Source organism: Anoplopoma fimbria, chromosome 9, assembly GCF_027596085.1.
Source record: "Anoplopoma fimbria isolate UVic2021 breed Golden Eagle Sablefish chromosome 9, Afim_UVic_2022, whole genome shotgun sequence".
Lineage (NCBI taxonomy): Eukaryota > Metazoa > Chordata > Actinopteri > Perciformes > Anoplopomatidae > Anoplopoma > Anoplopoma fimbria.
In genome coordinates this window covers 1381008-1399938 of record NC_072457.1, presented here as the reverse complement: position 1 = coordinate 1399938, position 18931 = coordinate 1381008, and the positions used below count along the sequence as shown (strand labels likewise).

Genomic DNA, 18931 nt, shown 5'->3' with positions numbered 1-18931 from the left:
TTATCTTATTTTATCTTATCTTATCTTATCTTATTTTATCTTATCTTATCTTATCTTATCTAGTCGTGGTTTCATTTGATCAAATATTTCACAAATATAAAAAAAAGCCAGAGAAACTGATTTATGTATCAGAACTTTGTCTTTTTTAAATTCTTTCCCCCCTTTATTCCTCACATCTGGTGACCTCTGGATGTCCAGTATTATTATACTAACTCCACCTGGAGCAGCTACAACAGCAGAATAATACTACATCTATTATAGAATAAATAGAACCAATCCCTTTACTTTTAACACTTTGGCTGCTGATGCTTTTATACATTTACCTATCAGGATTTAAAATGCAGTACTTTTACTTTGTAATCTAGTATTTTTTGCATTGTTGTTCTGGTATTAAGTTAAGTTAAGAACTTGAGCTTATTTTTCCACCTTTACTTTAGCAGATAATTTGACAATGCAAGCGTTGAAACTCTGCCTGATAAAGAAATGTATGTGAATGGAGATTTAACGGACAAAGAAATCAGTTATCAGTCAGAAAAGTAGAAAATTATGAAGCACGACTGAAGCAGACACAAATTATAAAAGTATTTCTATCTCTGTGTGTGTGTGTGTGTGTGTGTGTGTGTGTGTGTGTGTGTGTGTGTGTGTGTGTGTGTGTGTGTGTGTGTGTGTGTGTAATGTAAGTGATAATAGAATAATACTACATCTATTATAGAATAAATAGAACCAATCCCTTTACTTCTAACACTTTGGCTGCTGATGCTTTTAATGCATTTTATTTTATACCTTGTGAGGCAAAAGCGCGCGCCTGATAAACCCGTGCGCTCCGTGCAAAGGCGTGACACATGGAGGCGCGTTCACGTGAGAGAGAGAGAGAGAGAGAGAGAGAGAGAGAGAGAGAGAGAGAGAGAGAGAGAGAGCATCATCACTGGCATCCAGTCTCCTCTGCACGGATGTCGAGAGAGGACGACAGGGAATTTAGAGGTTAAATTAAAAAAAGCACCAAGAGGAGAGAACAGGGAGGCTTGGAGCATCCAGAGGAAGAAGAGGAAGAAGAAGAGGAAGAGGAAGAGGAAGAGGAGGCAGGGTGTCTGTGTCTGCTGGAGGACGGAGGACCAGAGAGGAGGCTGTGCAGAGAGGGAGGAGGACCATGGAGGGGATGCAGGCATATGGAGCTGGGAAAGCCGGAGGAGCCTTCGACCCTGTCACCTTCTTCCAGCAGCCTCAGACCATTCTCCGCATTGTGTCTTGGGTGAGTCTCTGCTCCAATGAGAGGAAGGTAGAAATGAAAAATGAATAAAAAGATAAGTTTGTTGGTGCTTTGACACAGGCTGCTTACAATAAGATTCATTATGCAGTATGCATGTGCAAATTACTACATTACAGTCAGCTTCCTGCTTTATATTATGTTAAATACTAATATTTGATGTTCCCGCTGTGTGTTTGTGGTGCTCAGCAGGAGTTATTGTGAGGCTGCTGGAGGCCCAGAATGGCTCCTGGTGTCTGTTTGTACCATCACTGTCCTCTCCTCCGATGCAAACAGAGAGCAACAGGGTGGAAAGAAGAAACATTCAAATCCAAGAGGCTGCTTCAGTTTGTATTTCATATGAATCAGCTGATATCGTTGCAGATTGCTGTATTAAAAGATCAGTATGAATTCAGGAATCCACTCTTTGCTCAACTTTCATTTTGTCGTAATTAGGGAGCATCGAATAGATTCTGAGAAGCACTGCCTGTCTCGTATTTATTCATATTTCTGGTTAAATAAATGACATTTGAGGCCAACTAGATTCCTCATTTAACAACAGTTGCCTGTGTTTAATGGTGATTGGATCAAGATTAGTGAGTTTGTTGCTGATTCCCACAGTTTATCACCTTGTTTACACTTCTCCTTCAGGAATGTGTAAAGTTAGCTGGTTCTTGTGACTCAGATAACAAACAAGTGTCTTCTTTGTTTCTACTTTTGTTCTGCTATGAACAAAACCCAGCGTACTGGTTTTATTCTGTAACATAAAGCGTAAAATATCAAAAAGGACGGCCATTCTTTAAAGCGGTAAAGTGGCACAGTTGGGATTATTTCTTGTTTATAGGAGTCTGTCTGCGTGTCCTTAAAGTTCACCAGGAACCTTTTTCAAGGAGCTGCTGAGGTTTTACTTTAGTGGAAAGTCTAGCTGTCTCAAGCTGATCATTAAAGTAGCTTTTCAAGTCAACACCAGAGACTGTTTATAAGAGGTGGATGACGTCATCGTGATGTCACACATCGGTTTGTGGACGTTTTGAAGCCTTGAGTTTGGCGAATTGGCCGTCGCCATCTTGTTTTTTGCAACCAGTGAACAGGAAGTGACCATATATGGACTGAGGAGGAGTGACGTAGAGACGCCGTATACGTCTCTGGTGTCGACCTGTCAATCAGTGTGTAGCCCCGCCCTAAAGCATCCCCTGCTTTATGGTCTGTTTGACTCTAAATGGAGCATCATTTACTAAATGAACATCATGCTGTATTGAAGAAGACTTGAAACTAGAGATTGAGACCATAAACTCATGTTTACAATGTTTACTGAGGGAATAAATCAAGAGAGAAGTAGAGTCATTTTCTCATAGACTTCTATACAACCAGAGGAGTCGCCCCCTGGTGGACAGGAGAGAGAATGCAGCTTTAAGATACTTTAGTTTTGGATCTACTCGGCAGAACTGGAGGTTGCCGCCTGGTTGAGACTAAAAAACACTAAAGGGAACATTTGTTTTTGGTAGAAAATGCTGAGTGGATGGATTGTTTGACTTCTTTTAAAGTTGACCTTTTTTACCATCAAGTATCTCCTCTTGTGACTAAAAGCTACAAGAGAACTGATCCTCATGAAAGAAGTGCTGTGAGTGTTTTAACTCTGAATGTCGTGTGAAGTTAAGTCATGTGGCCGTGAGATTAAAGACTTCATGTTCATGTGAGCATCAGGTCTCGCTTTCTACCAGTCACAAGGTCCGGCCTCTGGGAACAGATTTCTCATGAATAGATTATTTGCAGTAAGAAAAGTTTCCAGCTTTAGGAAAGAGATTCTGTGAAACGTCACAAAAAGTTATTCTACTGAAAGTTTGGGTGGATTTTTTCGAAATAATTGTTTAATAATATTTAAGTCAGTCGATGCTTCTATCCAAACCCCTTCATTCATCATTTCATACATTGTCAAAACTGGTTTCCTGTTTGTAATCTGTTCACACCAAGCGTTTGCTTTGATTAAACATTTTTCTGGGGGCATAAGTAGTTTTAATGATGTATTATAAGCTGCTTAAAGTTAGTGTTGGGAAGTATAACAGTTCGTAATTCATCTTTAATATCTATTTTATGTTGCTGTGAAAACTTCTCCTTAAAAGCAAAATTTTAAAAGACTGCATTTAACCTTTTTTCATCAGTTCTGCCGAGTGAAGCCGATGTATACGTATCTAAAAACCTGCATTCTCTCTGCTGTCCACCAGGGGGCGACTCCTCTGGTTGTATAGAAGTCTATGAGAAAATGACTCTACTTCTCTCTTGATTTATTCCCTCAGTAAACATTGTAAACATGAGTTTATGGTCTCAATCTCTAGTTTCAAGTCTTCTTCAATACAGCATGATGTTCATTTAGTAAATGTAAATTTTCGTAAACGATGAACTCAGTGTTAATACTCTGAGGAACACGGAGAACCTGAATCCAGGTGAGGAGTGACTCTGTGGGTCCGTGTGAGACGTCTCACTCCCCCCTGGCGTCGCCCCGGCAACAACGTGTCTCCATAGTAACAGCCGCGGGCCGAGTTGTGATGTTTTGTGTGATGGTGCTAATACGCCCGTCTGCTGTGGACTGTGGGGGAGGAAACTATCAGCACCTTAAACATTGTGGAGATCGGGGGGTGTCAAGTGTGTGTGTGTGTGTGTGTGTGTGTGTGTGTGTGTGTGTGTGTGTGTGTGTGTGTGTGTGTGTGTGTGTGTGTGTGTGTGTGTATGTTTGTTATAATGCACAATGAATGGAGGAGAGAACATCCTTCTGTGTGATCATGTTCTAAATATTAAATTCATTTAGAAAATAGTAATAATGTAATGTGTTCATTGACCTGAACTAAATGGGGTCGACCGAGTTCAGATCTTCTTTTTTCCTGTGATTCAACATCTGTATTAAACAGAGTTAATGTTTGGAGCTTGGAGCTTTGTTCTTTTTCCCTTTGAGCGTTGGTTCTTAAGTTCTGCTTCTGATCAAGGAGTTGGAGTTCTCACCAGGGCAACTTAAAAACATTCATCAATTCTGCTTTGAGCTTTATTTCCACTAAAAGAAGCATCTGTACTTCGAGAAGTCAACTTGCCCAAAAGCGGAGTTTGTTTTCTGCCCATTGGGTGAATTTCGCAGAACAAAGTTCACCAATTGTGTCTAAAAACTCGATCCATGTAGAACGTTGGCCGTGCGACTTTCTCTCTTTTAACCACCGTACGCTGAGGGTTTGCTCTACTGTCTCACTCGTAGCTCTGCTGGAGGCTGAAGTCTCTGTCGCACTAAAGAACATTTATGCTTTTGTTCCTTTACAGTTTCTTTGTGAACTTCACAATCGATGTGCAGAACAAAACAAGCTCCAGTAACAGCTACTTCCTCTGCACGTCGGCAGTAGTAGAATTAAAGCAATGCAGAATTTAACTGCACAACAGCTGCTTGTATAGACAGCATTTTCATTGCTTTCTTACGGTGGCGTGACAAATCAGAGAAGGAAACATCACGACCAACTAGACCGAACCAAGTAGTGAACGCAGTGGACGCTCAGTGTAAACGTAGCAAAAGAAATGCGTTTTTAAATTGAACGTAGTTTAAGGTGGATGTAGCCTCATAGTCTGCAACATCCACCTTAATCTTCACTGACAGTGATGATAACGTTCATCTGCATCTTACAGTTCGTCAAAGGTTGCTTTCTCTTTCATCGTGTTCTTCATATAATAAGTTGATTAACTGCGACCTGCTCGTTTTTATATTCATCGTGGGTTAACATCTTAGATTCAGCTGTGATGAAGATGATGATGAGCGTTTTGTATCTGCTGAGTAACTATCAGCGACACAAACAGACTCTGCAGAGGAGCACATTCTTTTCAGCTCGGTGTAAAACAGAAACAGTTAGTTAGCATCTACGTGTCAGAATCCAGACAGGTTGAAAGATATTTTAATTTGCATGTTTGCATTTTATAAAAACCTTTATTTGCTTGCAGAAGTCATGTTGTGAACACGTGTTTTATATCTCTGCAGATCTGTGCTGAACTAAATAAGTTATTACATTTAAAAATGAGCCGAGAGTAACAGTCACTGTCTGTCAGAGAGCTTTGTTAATACATCCTGGCATTTGGCTGGTTGGTGTCGGTAAACAAACCTCTTCACTGATTGGTCAACGGACTGCAGTCGGGATCAGGCGCCACATTCTCCTCTTTAAAATACACCACATAATTGTTGTTGTTTTATTGCCAAATGAGCATTTCATTGGGTCATTTCGTTAAAATGTCTCTTTATTACTCCAGAATCTTATTCTCCTTTTTATTTTGGTAGACTTGTCGGCTTTTCCGTTGCAGCATTTGTAGTTATATCTAAGAAAAATGTAATTCGTTGTTTATGTAATGCAAGTATTTATAAACCAGACCTGCAAAAAAACCCATAGGTCGGGAGAGAAAGGAGGTGGATGGATCCAACAAACAGCTCTTTAGGAAGTCTGTTCCCCATGTGAAACGAGAAGCAACGTTGAATTATTTGTCACGTAACTTTCGTCCTTAAGTAACGCCACTTCAGTAGTTATTTTTACCAAAACCAAGATCTTTTTCTAAACCTAACTACGTAGTTTGGTTTCATAAACTTAACTATTTCACCATCTTTTCCTAAACCTAACTAAGTAGTCTTGTTGCCTAAACCTTACAAAGTTTCCTGTGAAGAAGGAAGTTTATTTTGAAAAGACTGTATTCATGTAACGAGCAGAAATCGTCACGTGTTGCTGGACTTTTCTAGGAGTAACTTTTTTGTAGGATATCATACGAACCGCTGTGAGAGGATATGATGATTCACATGAGTGTACATCAAGTACTCTACTGGTATCAGTAGCGCTTTAAGAGTTCTGGTTTTGGTACTGGCATGGTCATTTGTTGTGAATGATACCGAGTCCCAGTAGATGGAAAGACATTTGTAGTAAATGGTAAACGGTACGGCCCGTTAAGATGAATACTGATGCTTCTTTACTTCCAAACAACCTTGTTTTTCTGGAATCATCTGATCATGTTCTCACTGATCGCTCCCGAGTGTGTGAATTGTGTGTGTGGGGAGGTGTGTGTGTGTGTGTGTGTGTGTGTGTGTGTGTGTGTGTGTGTGTGTGTGTGTGTGTGTGTGTGTGTGTGTGTGTTAGTAGAACAGAGTGTCTCCGTGTCCTGGACTTGTGAGGACGTCCGTCTCATTGTGTGCTGCAGTGTCTCTCCTTGAATTGTTCTTTGACGAGGTCTCCTCTCTCCATCACTCCCTCTCATTACATGAGCAGCTGCTGCCATGGCGACGGCAGCAATCAGGTATCCCCAGTCCAGGTTACTGCAGACAATAAGCCCCCCCACACACACACACACACACCCACACACACACACACACACACACACACACACACACACACACACACACACACACACAGGATATGATTTCCTCCGGCAGAGATCCGGTTATCCAGCCGTCCAGTTGACTTGAAGTCATTTTCTCTATTTCCTTTTACAAGTCGTTTTGTTTCTGTTTGCTTCTCAGCAGCTCAAATACAAATCTCAGTGAATCACAGATGTTCAGTGTGTTTATAGAGGACCCAGCTTTGCCTTCTCCCAGAGATGAAGGTATTATCACATGGCTTGAGCTTTTCTTTTGCATCATTGCATGTAGTTCTATGTGAGAACGAGGGGTAAAGAACAGAGGTGGATGTTGACAAGCAGAATGCTCCATCATGAATGTGCATGTTGGCAAAGGAAGTGTTGTTTTGCTGCAGCTATCCAGACGAGTTAGAAGCTTTATAAACTGAATTACAACTGTTACCAGAATCAGAATGTCTGCTTGTCAGAATCAACACAAATCCATCAGAATTACAGAGCAACCAGTGTTCCAGTTTAACCAGTGACCGGGTTAACTGGTGACTTTCAGTCCAATGCGTCCGTGGTTGCTCGTAGTAATAATAATAATAATAATAACTTTATTTATATAGCACCTTTTAAAAACAAGGTTTACAAAGTGCTTCGGCAGACAAGCCAGCAAAACAGTGCAATAGAAGAAACATTAAGAACAATGGTGAGGATAAAACTAAACAAAGAAATAACAAGTGACAATCAAATAAACAAACAAAATAAATAGATAAAATCAAGTGATATTGGTAAAATATAGTAAACAAATATAAGATAAAATACTAAGACCAAATGAAAATGAAACAATAAAACGACGACATCACATAAAAGCCATTTGTTTTAAGAAGTGGTTTAAAAGAGATTAGTAACATAGACTGGACATAAGAAGTGGATGTAGTCATGTGACGTCACTCATTGGTTGGTGGACTGATGTTATGAAGCCTGAAGTTCGGCGATGCTTTTTTAAAAAACATCTGAAGGTGACATTCGTTCGTATCAGTCGATGAGACAACAAAGGAGATGTCGAACTCACCTTTGCAGTATTTGTGCAATAGAGGGTTTAAGCCACAAAGACCTGGACCACATGCAGTCCTGGTCCATGGTCTGATGTGTCCCTCTGTGTGTGTGTGTGGCTGGATACTGTGTGTGAATACCGGGGTTGACATGAGGCCCGGCTCCATTGTCTGTTCTTCACAATGGATCCAAAAGGTCTTTCAGTCAGCAGCTTTAAATCATTCACGACCAGCCAGACTGGACTGATATGATTTGGGCCTCATGTAGCCATCACACAAAAGACTTTTAGATTTTTATTCAGATTAATACCACAGTATAACGTTAACCATCACAGTGTTAAATAAAGTTTTACTGACGATCGTTATCCTCCAATATTCAGTAAAATATGAGATCAGGACGTCATTTATGCTTCTCTAGTCTCTGATCTCTGATGATGTTACATTGTAAACAACCAACCTGTGTTTAAACCAACAGGAGAGAGTACCGCTAACCGCTAACAGGAGGAGCACGTTAGCAGCACCGCTAACAGGAGGAGAGCTAGTAACGTTAGCAGCGCTAACAGGAGGAGAGCTAGTAACGTTAGCAGCACCTCTAACAGTTAATGAACAGAGGTTCAGTTCAGTTACATTATGATGCGTTCAGGCTCTGTTTAGTTAAATGTTTATTGGTTGAAGGTAAATTATAACGTTATCATGATGTGTTCACATGTAATCTGTAAAATGTAGTGTTGGTGATGAACTAGAATAAATCCAGTAGTTTGAAGATGTTTTCACATTAATATAAAATAGATATTAGAGATGAATTATGATGTTTAACTTCCTAACACTAGCTCTAAGATTATAACACATCATTAAAACTACTAATGAAGAGATTTGTTTTAATCAATAAAAATATGATAAATATATATTTGAATTGTGTTTTTATTAACAAAATAAACACTATAGATGAATAAAACAAAGTAAAAGTATAACATTTAGTATTTTTGATGGTTTCCTGACTTCAGAGAGTTGAAATGATTTTTGGGACGGTGACAAAAAACAATATTCTGGATCCTTATAGACCAGCTGCTATAATCAAACAACAAAGGGATCTGTATCTGACCATATGGATCATCAATGATCAGTTTTAGTATTTGCAGAAAAAACTAATCAGTGATCTCTTAAAGTTATATTTGCTCCGAACCGAGACTTTTATGATCCGTTGCACCACTAGAGAGGTAGAAAGAGAGAGGGAGATTCTCTGGAAGGAAGCTCGTGTTCTGCAGACAATTTCCACGACAATTCGCCCAGGCACACACACACACACACACACACACACACACACACACACACACACACACACACACACACACACACACACACACACACACACACACACACTTTCTGGCAAATCGGCATACTTAATGTGCAATTTGCCAGTGACCCTCTGACGGTCACAAGATCAGAACCCCACGTGGTTTTAACAGAGCGGCTTTCATGTCCATGTGATCGTCTTACCCCCCCCACACACACACACACCACACACACACACACACACACACACACACACACACACACACACACACACACACACAAAGACACCTAAAGAGGGTTGTTAAGGAGAACCATATATGAAAACCACATCACATGCTCCACTTTTCATGGCTCTGAGCTCCTGAGCTGGTGAGGAATGTTTGGGTGCAGCGAGTTCAAGTAATCAATTTGTTGCACATTTTTGATGTGCAATTAAATAAGTATATTAATTAAAGTATCCTTAAGTGCTTGCATGTAAATTAGCAAGGCATGCAATTTATAAAAAAGGACCTTTAAACCATGCGACATGCAGTAGATGTGCGTTTGAAGGTTATGTTCCAGCTCCAGCCGTCTCAAACACGGCTGCTGGAGAGAAAAATAAAGCTCAGTAATTCAATCTGCCCCCCACCCACCCTGTCATGTGACAGCAAATATAATTGTGACCCGATGGGTGTTTTCAAACCACAACGGATTCGTTCAAGCCACAGCCGATCCTTATCTGGAGTGGAGACGTCTGCGTGTTTGGTGTTTTCAGTCTGAGAAATGAAAAAGAGAGAGAAAGAGAAACTTTTATTTCCCAGAAGAGCTTCATGAAACCAAACTGTGTCACTTCACTGAAGACGAGTGGCCCTGCAGGTTCTGCTGTCCTTGTTACAGAGACTTGAAAACTCCAGATGCATTTCCATAAAGAGTACAGGTTCATTAAAACACTCAATATGAGATCAGACTTCTGGGATGAATGTGTTTTTTGGGGCTTCATTAGCAGGAAACAAGGAGGGAGAGATGAATCTTATGGTCTTCAGCAAATGAAACATACTCCTCGTATGACATCAGGGTAATAAACCTGTATTAGATAGATTTGCTAAAAGAAAAGCTGCAAAATTAATTAAACTGAAATGCACTTAAAGTCCTTTAGAATTTCACAAAGCTTCATTATTTGCAGTTTTAACAGTTACCAGTAACAACAGGCCAACTGTTAGCGGTGGCTAACATGAGCTTCTCCTTTTCTATTGAATTACATTTTCTTTCTGGCTGTTTCAATTTATTTTCACAAAATAAACTGGAAAAGTTCCATTGTTTTAATTGTATCATATTAAGTAAAGTCAATTTTATTTATTTATTATTTATTATTTATTATTTATTATTTATTATTTAGAACCTTTATACACAATCAGCGTTCAGGTAGTTGCAGTTGTTAGGCAGTTAATACGTTTAATTAATCATTTTGTACAGTATGAATGTTGGAAGTTCTGTTTTCTATGTGTAGTTTAATAAATCTGTTTGGAAACTTTTAGTCAAGTGAAGTTGGTTTTATGACTAAAGCACATCTAAAAAAACAGCAGGGAGACCTAAAGTGATGCCTTAATACAGGTAAACACATTTAAAGACATAAACAGATGCATAAAAGACAATGATAAGAAATATAATACAATGAAACAATAAAAGAAAACAAAGGAGAAATAGAATAAAACCAACTGCAGATTAAAAAGGAGTAATAGGATTTTAGATATGTAGAAAAGTTAAAAGGGGTCTCCCTAAAAAAATTGATAATTATTAAATACAATTTATCTTACATTTATTATCCGTTTATGCTTTATATTCTTATATCCTGAACATTTTCCACCAGTGCAATATAAGTGAGAACAAGCATAATAAAGGTTTATGACGTTTGTTTCTCTGATTGTGTGACTTTGTCTTTTCTGACCTGAATCTTGAAGCGTGTGAAGCGGTGGACAAACGTGTGCGTGCGTTTGATGCTGTGTACGGTTCAGTGCATGTGTCGTAGAGCGCTCGTTGTTTCTCAGAAACGCTGGTGGGCAGAAAGGAACGTCCCGGTAATGAGAGGAGACGGGAGGAGAGGAGGGAGGGAGGAGGAGGAGAGGAGGAGGAGAGGAGGGAGGAGGGAGGAGGGAGAGGAGAGGAGAGGGAGGATAGGAGGAGAGAGAGGGAGATAGGAGAGGAGAGGAGGGAGAGAGGAGGGGAGGAGGGAGAGGAGAGGGAGAGAGGAGAGGGAGAGGAGGAGGAGAGAGGAGAGAGAGGAGGAGGAGGAGGAGAGGAGGAGAGAGAAGAGGGAGATAGGAGAGGATAGGAGGAGAGAGGAGTAAGAGAGGAGGAGAGAGGAGGAGAGAGAGGAGGAGAGAGAGGAGAGGAGGAGAGGATGGAGGAGAGAGAGAGGGAGAGGGAGGATAGGGAGGGAGAGGAGTAAGAGAGGAGGAGAGAGGGAGGGAGAGGGAGGGAGAGGAGGAGAGAGAGGAGGAGGGAGAGGAGAGGAGGAGGGAGAGGAGAGGGAGAAGGAGGGAGAGAGGAGTAAGAGAGGAGAGAGAGGAGGGAGGAGGAGAGGATAGAGGGATAGGAGAGGATAGGAGGAGAGAGGAGTAAGAGAGGAGGAGAGAGGAGGAGAGAGAGGAGGAGAGGAGGAGAGAGGAGAGAGAGAGGAGGAGAGGAGGAGGGAGAGAGAGGAGAGAGAGGAGGAGAGAGGAGAGAGAGGAGAGGAGGGAGAGGAGTAAGAGAGGAGGAGGAGAGGAGGAGGAGAGGAGAGAGGAGGAGGGAGAGGAGGAGGAGAGGATGGAGGATGGAGCGAGCTCTGATGCAGCCGGGCTAAAAATAACTCCGCCTCCATACCCCGTCTGCCCCCAACGCCTCCCTCCATCCCCTCCTCCGCCTCTTCATCATGCCTCCTTAATGAAAAAGGGAGGCAGAAGTGGAAGGAGGGGAGGAGGGAGGGTGAGGGGAACAGAAAGGTTGTGTATGTTCACTAACACAGGACACAGGCTCAAAATGCCAGCTCATGTTTCCTTCTACATGCTGTAGAAAGCTGAAGAGAAGTTGTGATGTTTTTTTGTTTTTTTACAACCTAGCACTGTGAATTAACAGACCATAATATACTGAGTCAAAAAACACCAAAATTACACAAAAAAACAGGCGGCAACCTCTGGTTCTACCAAGTGAAACCGATGTTGAAGTGTCTTAAAGCTGCATTCTCTCTGCTGTCCACCAGGGGGCGACTCCTCTGGTTGTATAGAAGTCTATGAGAAAATGACTCTACTTCTCTCTTGATTTATTCCCTCAGTAAACATTGTAAACATGAGTTTATGGTCTCAATCTCTAGTTTCAAGTCTTCTTCAATACAGCATGATGTTCATTTAGTAAATGATGCTCCATTTAGAGTCAAACAGACCATAAAGCCTTAAAACTCATCTATTTAATTCTGCTTTTAACCTGTGATACTAGTTATGTAAAAAATGTTTTTACTGTTTTACTCTGCCTTGTTCATATTGTTATTGCTTTTATTGATTCTGTTTTTACCATGTAAAGTAGCTTTGTGTACCTTTAAAAGCACTATACAAATGAAATGTATTATTATTATTATCATTATTATTATTATTATTATTATAACCTCCCTCTGCATGTTGGCCTTGGTGTGTCAGCGCTGTCCATTGTGTTGCTCTTCCCTTTTGTCATTTAGCACATAAACACAGACACGACAGCTGGGTAAACTACCTCTCACACACACACACACACACACACACACACACACACACACACACACACACACACACACACACACACACACACACACACACACACACACACACACACACACACACACACACACACACACACACACACACACACACAAACACGCACATTCAGAATGCATCACTCACCACTGACAGACATGAACACACTCTGCAGACAGAACCGGCTCCCTGGAGGTTTGGGATGAAGTTGTCTGATCCGCTGATATCAATTCAAGAACAAGGAGTAGACGCCATCTCCCTGTGTGGTCTCACGTTCCTGTTTCCTGTGATGCTGCACTGACGGCATCTTAGTAACCTGCTCCTGTTCATTGACTCCATTTTGTAGCCCGTTTGTGTCTCAAGGCCGAAGAGAGAGGAGAAGAAAAATAACAAAAGAGGACGGAGGAGGAGAAGATGAATGGAGAGGAGCCTTAAAGGATGGAGGCGTCAGAGTAACCTCCTGCTACTGGATGATTGACTCCATTTTGTCGCTCTCCAGCACCTTCTTGCAATTAAGAAAATCAGCGTTACGTTTCAACTCCCCGCCGTGCATTTCTTCAAATGAAACGCTTAAAAAGGATTTCAAACGACAAAGAGCCACAAAGAGTTTCTTCTTATTCATCCGCAAAACATCCAGCACGAAATTGAGAGAGATTAATAAAGCGTTAATAGGTGATTTAATAATTTAATACATGTTTTTTAATTGGTAGAATCCATGCACAATTAAAATAGTTGCACCAGATAGTTATTTCCATTTTTTTAACTGCAGCTCATGTGCAGAAAAGTAATGAATACAAGACAACAATACAACAGCATGTGATGAATTTGTAAGAACAAATATGTGAAAACAAAATGTCCTCACTTAACATAAGGTCTTCTCTAAGCATTAAATATGTATTATTCATATCACTGTGTGTTCAGTAGCAGTCACACTTCATTGCAAGGAATTCTTCCACCATTTTTAAAAGAGAAAAAAACCCCAGAGGCACATTGAAAGAAGACATTAGGGATTATTCATAAACTCCCCCTGCAGGGTCGTCCTGACATTCAGGGCTGAAGTGTTTCCTTATTCATCCGTTACCCGGTCAGTCTAAATATACCGTCTGACTGCAGCAGGTGGCTTTCTTTAAGGCTGTAAAGAGCTTTTATGAAGTATCACAAAAAACATTCACGTGGAGAAATGGAGGATGGTGAAGAAACACACAGAGTTCAGAGTGGTTACCATACACACACATTCCAGAACAAACACTCAGCATGAAAGAAGCATAATTAGGTTTTGTAAAGCCATACAAATGAAAACAGGACTAGCATTTACTTAACTGAATTGCTCAAAAAGGATGAATTCCCAGATAATGTAATAACTTTATTTGAACTGTTTTGAACTGAAAGCATTTCTATTTAAAGTTACTACAATTAACTTTTATTTTGTGTTGATTCTGGCGGTCCCTGTGGACTAAAGTGGTAGTGCAGAAAACCTCTCATTTTACTGCAGCAGGGTCTGACAGTCTTGGTTCTGGTTCTCCCGTGTCCCCCTTCCCTCCAGCAGGTCCAACAATACTGTTTGTTGGTGGTCTTCCATCCAAAGGTCCTGACAGTTCCGTGACCTACATTATATTTCCCTCTCTCTCTTCCTCTGCAGCTCTTCTCCATCGTGATCTTCGGCTGCATCGCCAACGAGGGCTACATCAACCGTCCCAACGGCGGGGAGGAGTTCTGCATCTTCAACAGCAACCAGAACGCCTGTAATTACGGCGTCTTCATGGGCTCCATGGCCTTCCTCTGCTGCATGGCCTTCCTGGCTCTGGACGTCTACTTCCCCCAAATCAGCAGCGTCAAAGACCGCAAGAAGGCCGTGCTGGCTGATATCGGCTTGTCAGGTAAACCTCTATTCATACTTCATCTACCTTATAACAGTAAAGCTGCAACCTAGTGGAAAGATTTTGGAAAGCATCTTTGTATTTTTAACACTAATATGTCTAAACTGTTTTTTACGACTGTTTAAGATTAACATATTTTTCTCTTAGATAGTCTTTGCAAATATAGACTGGGCTGTACTATAATAACCATTAAAATGTCAGAAAATCTTCTCTCAATTATCTTCCCACATTCACTCTGTACTGGGGAATTGAAACAAATGAAGCTGGAACAGATCATTTCAAGTTGAAAAGCTCTTTGAAAACAGATTCAGAAACGTGCTTGTAAGACAATAACCAGGCGGCAAACGTCAAAAAGTCAATGCTTCATGTGTTAAAGCTGCATTCTCTCTGCTGTCCACCAGGGGGCGACTCCTCTGGTTGTATAGAAGTCTATGAGAAAATGACTCTACTTCTCTCTTGATTTATTCCCTCAGTAAACATTGTAAACATGAGTTTATGGTCTCAATCTCTAGTTTCAAGTCTTCTTCAATAACATTTCGTTTAGCTAAACTGCTATAGTTGGAGGTCTAGAGTGGGAAATTGAATTGTACATCATCAGCATAACAAAGGAAAAGACTGTGGAGACAGCTGTTGATCAGTTGAAAAAACAACAAGGGGCCGAGGATTGGGCCTTGTGGAGCTCCACGTGTAAAAGTAGAAGACAAACGAAAGCTATACAGCTGGATCAACATATTAACAGGATTTAAATATCATCAGTCACTTCTACTGCAGTTGGAAGTTTGGCAGGTAAAACGTAATCGGGAACATCCAGGTCTGATCAGCTGTTTCAGTATGTTACCAAACATTACACAGAGATGGTGGGATAAAAGAGAGAGAGGCAGAAAGTGAAGAGAATAGTGAAGGAGAATCTCGTCGGTGACAGGAACGGCTTATTAAGCGACTACGTTGTCACCATGTGAGTTCACTGCAGCAGAGGAAGACCGAGGCACCAAAGCATAAAGTCTCAGAGGCTTGTGAGCGCCAGAAGAGCACTCCTCTCCTCATTATCCCACTCACACCTCCTCCCCTTTTGTTCAGATGAAAACTTGACTGCCAAGAGAGCTCATACTTTCTCTTAGGTTGAGGTACTTTGGGGCTTTCAATCAGCTGGGAAAATCTGTCTAGGAGAAAGAAAAATGTTCTCTCATTCTTTAACCTGTTATAACTTATCTGCAAAGAAAGCCCCTCGAACCTCTGCCACAAAACATGCATTCTGGTAGCAAAAGACTGGTGTGAAGAAGGAGATGAGTATGACAACAGCAGCAACAGCAGTCGCTCTTCGTGGACAGACGTTTTCACGCATCCATTTCTACAATTTGTTCGTCGCCAACTCCAGTAAACAGGAAGTGACCATATATGGACTGAGGAGGAGTGACGTAGAGACGCCGTATACGTCTCTGGTGTCGACCTGTCAATCAGTGTGTAGCCCCGCCCTAAAGCATCCCCTGCTTTATGGTCTGTTTGACTCTAAATGGAGCATCATTTACTAAATGAACATCATGCTGTATTGAAGAAGACTTGAAACTAGAGATTGAGACCATAAACTCATGTTTACAATGTTTACTGAGGGAATAAATCAAGAGAGAAGTAGAGTCATTTTCTCATAGACTTCTATACAACCAGAGGAGTCGCCCCCTGGTGGACAGCAGAGAGAATGCAGGTTTAAGACTTGAGGCATTGGCTTCACTTTTCAGACCAAGAGGTTGTGCAGTTCAGGCTCCTGTAAGCTATCTAACTCAGTGAAATGCTCTGAGTGAATTTTAGTTTCCTCTAGTAAACACTTTAGCAGTGTATATTTCTAGGGCTTTTATTGTGAAAGTTAAGAACAAAATGAGTGGATCTGGTCGGCTTTTGTCAAGGTTGAAAGGATTCATAAAGTTTGCCGTCTTGGTTCGAACTACGTAGCTTCCCTTTTGTTGTTTTCTAAAGTGCACGTTGTGAGAATGTCCGTTCTGCACAGCGTGATTCATTGGAGCGTTTATTTGCGGTGCAACGATCGGTCTGAAAGAGAATTATGTCGCTCTCTTGACGTGTTAATATTCACATTCTGCATGAAAGTATTCAAGATCAAAACAACCGTTTGAAGAAATGAATTCACATGCAAATTAAAAGCACTCATAGCTTTAATCCAGTGAAAATCTGAACGGAGTTGCTTTCATGCTTCCTTTGTTAGATCACTTTAAATCCTCCAAAATGTTGAGACAACACGTCTCAGTCGGTGTCTTCGTATGTGAACCTCTCTCTCTCTACCCGCCTCTCTTCCCAGCGTTCTGGTCCTTCATGTGGTTCGTTGGTTTCTGTTTCCTGGCAAACCAGTGGCAGGTGACCAACCCCGAGGACAACCCGCTGAGGGAGGGGGGGGACGCCGCCCGGGCAGCCATCACCTTCTCCTTCTTCTCCATCTTCACCTGGGTAAGGGTTCCTCCTCCTCCTTTACACCTCAACTTCCTCCTTAATTCCCTTTTTTTACGTCTTTCCCATCGACGTCTATGTTCCTGCATCGTCTGTTTGGTCCACGTGAACTCATGAGATGTCGTTCCAACAGGGCGCTCAGACTCTCCTCTCGATGGAGAAGTTAAAGAACGTGTCGTTTGAAGAGGAGTACACCAAGCTGTTCCCCCCCCAGCCACATCACCCTCTTTCTCCCCCTTTGCTGCTGCATTAACCCTCCACAGCTGCTCTCACACACTCTCTCCTGTTACATGAAGTTCTGCTGGGAGTGTTTGTAGTCCAGCAGGTAGAGAAACAATCAATGCTGACAGTTAAATAAACATGTTGTCCGGACCCAAACACATTATAATGATACTGTATGTGCTGGCGGGTTGATTCTATTGTTCAATATGCATGACTCAACAATTAAATCGCCAAAAGCTGAGATATCCGGCTCTAAACGCCTTCTTAAATCCCTTTAATCTGTTTCAGAATGAAAGCTGCCCACTGGAATTATTAAAAATGCTCCAAACCAGAAACAAGCTTTACATATTCATGTATATATCCCTTTTGAAAATATAGATAGAAAAATGATGAATATGAATGTTTTAACTTTGTATTCAGTCCACCTCTTATCTTTAACATGCAGGTTTACAGAGTGATACAGAGTTTGTCTTTTTGCTGTAGTTTTTAAGAATGAGTTAGAATGCATTGCTTGAAACTGTGAAGGCTTTATATTTATATATATATATATATATATATATATATATATATATATATATATATATATATATTTCGGTATGATACATTCAAAGCTTTAGATAAGATCAAAGCGTTTGTTTTCCTTTTTTAAGACGATTTAGTTGAAAGTTTTTACTGCATATGCATAAGATTTGTATGGTTTGATTCATGTAAATGGGTCAAAAATATGTTTTATTACATGTGGAAGACTAATGTATTCCACATGTTCAGTTTTTTAACTTGTTTTCATATTATACAATCAACCAACCCGACTCAATATCAAATGTAGAGACAAGACAGAATGAAAATGTCAAAACCGTTCATCCAGATCCAGTCGAGACTCACCAGTAAATAAACCCCTCATGAAGCTGAAAACACCTCGGTGGTTTTTCCTCTTCTTCCCAGTGATCGTCTCTGTTTGCTCTTTGAACTCCCCCCACCTTCAGCTTTCATCCAGTTGTCCTTAAAGAAAACTGTAATTACCGCCATAAATGAGATTCTGTGGTGTTTTACACTTTAGTGCCTCGGTCTGTTTAATACAAACACAGACTCCGTTTAATTGCTCGGTCTTTATTCCACTGTGGACCGGAGTGTCGCCGAGGTGATGTTTCTCATTACACGCTGAATAATGAATTCATCTTCTATTTGCACTAACTCGCTCCAACTGTCTAATAAGCTCCACAAGCTTTTCTAAGCCCGACTAATCAATGTTTCCTTCTCCTCTTTTTCTCACTTCTTTCTCGTCCCCTCTCAAAAAAAAACCTCCGCTCTAACACTTCCTCCATCTCCGCATCATCCTTCCATTTCTCCGAACTTTTCATCCATCTTTTTCATCCTCTTTGCCCCTCCATCAACCCCCTAAAGGCGGCCCAGTCCTTCCTGGGCTTCCAGAGGTACAAGCTTGGGGCCGACTCGGCTCTCTTCTCGCAGGAGTACACGGACCCCAGCCAGGACGCAGCCGGAGCCCCTTACACCTCCTTCGGTGGGGACGACCTGGAGAGCCCTGTAGGAGGAGGAGGTGGAGGAGGAGGAGGAGGAGGAGGAGGAGGTGGAGGTCAGGCCAACAGCGATGCAGCCTTTGACGGCACCAGTGGCTACCAGCGTCAAGACTACTGAGATATTGGGGTGAAATATAGTAAAAGGTGGAGGAGGATCTGGGTGAAGTTGCCCATAGTT

General features: G+C 41.3%; 1 protein-coding gene across 1 annotated transcript; it reads left to right on the top strand.

Moving 5' to 3' along the window:
* Positions 1–1147: 1147 nt before the first annotated feature.
* Positions 1148–18871, top strand: syngr1a (synaptogyrin 1a). Its single transcript, XM_054605142.1, has 4 exons — positions 1148–1249; positions 14308–14545; positions 16851–16996; positions 18620–18871. Exons 1-4 carry the CDS (start codon positions 1148–1150, stop codon positions 18869–18871), a joined length of 738 nt encoding a protein of 245 aa, XP_054461117.1.
* The last annotated feature ends 60 nt before the right edge of the window (positions 18872–18931 follow it).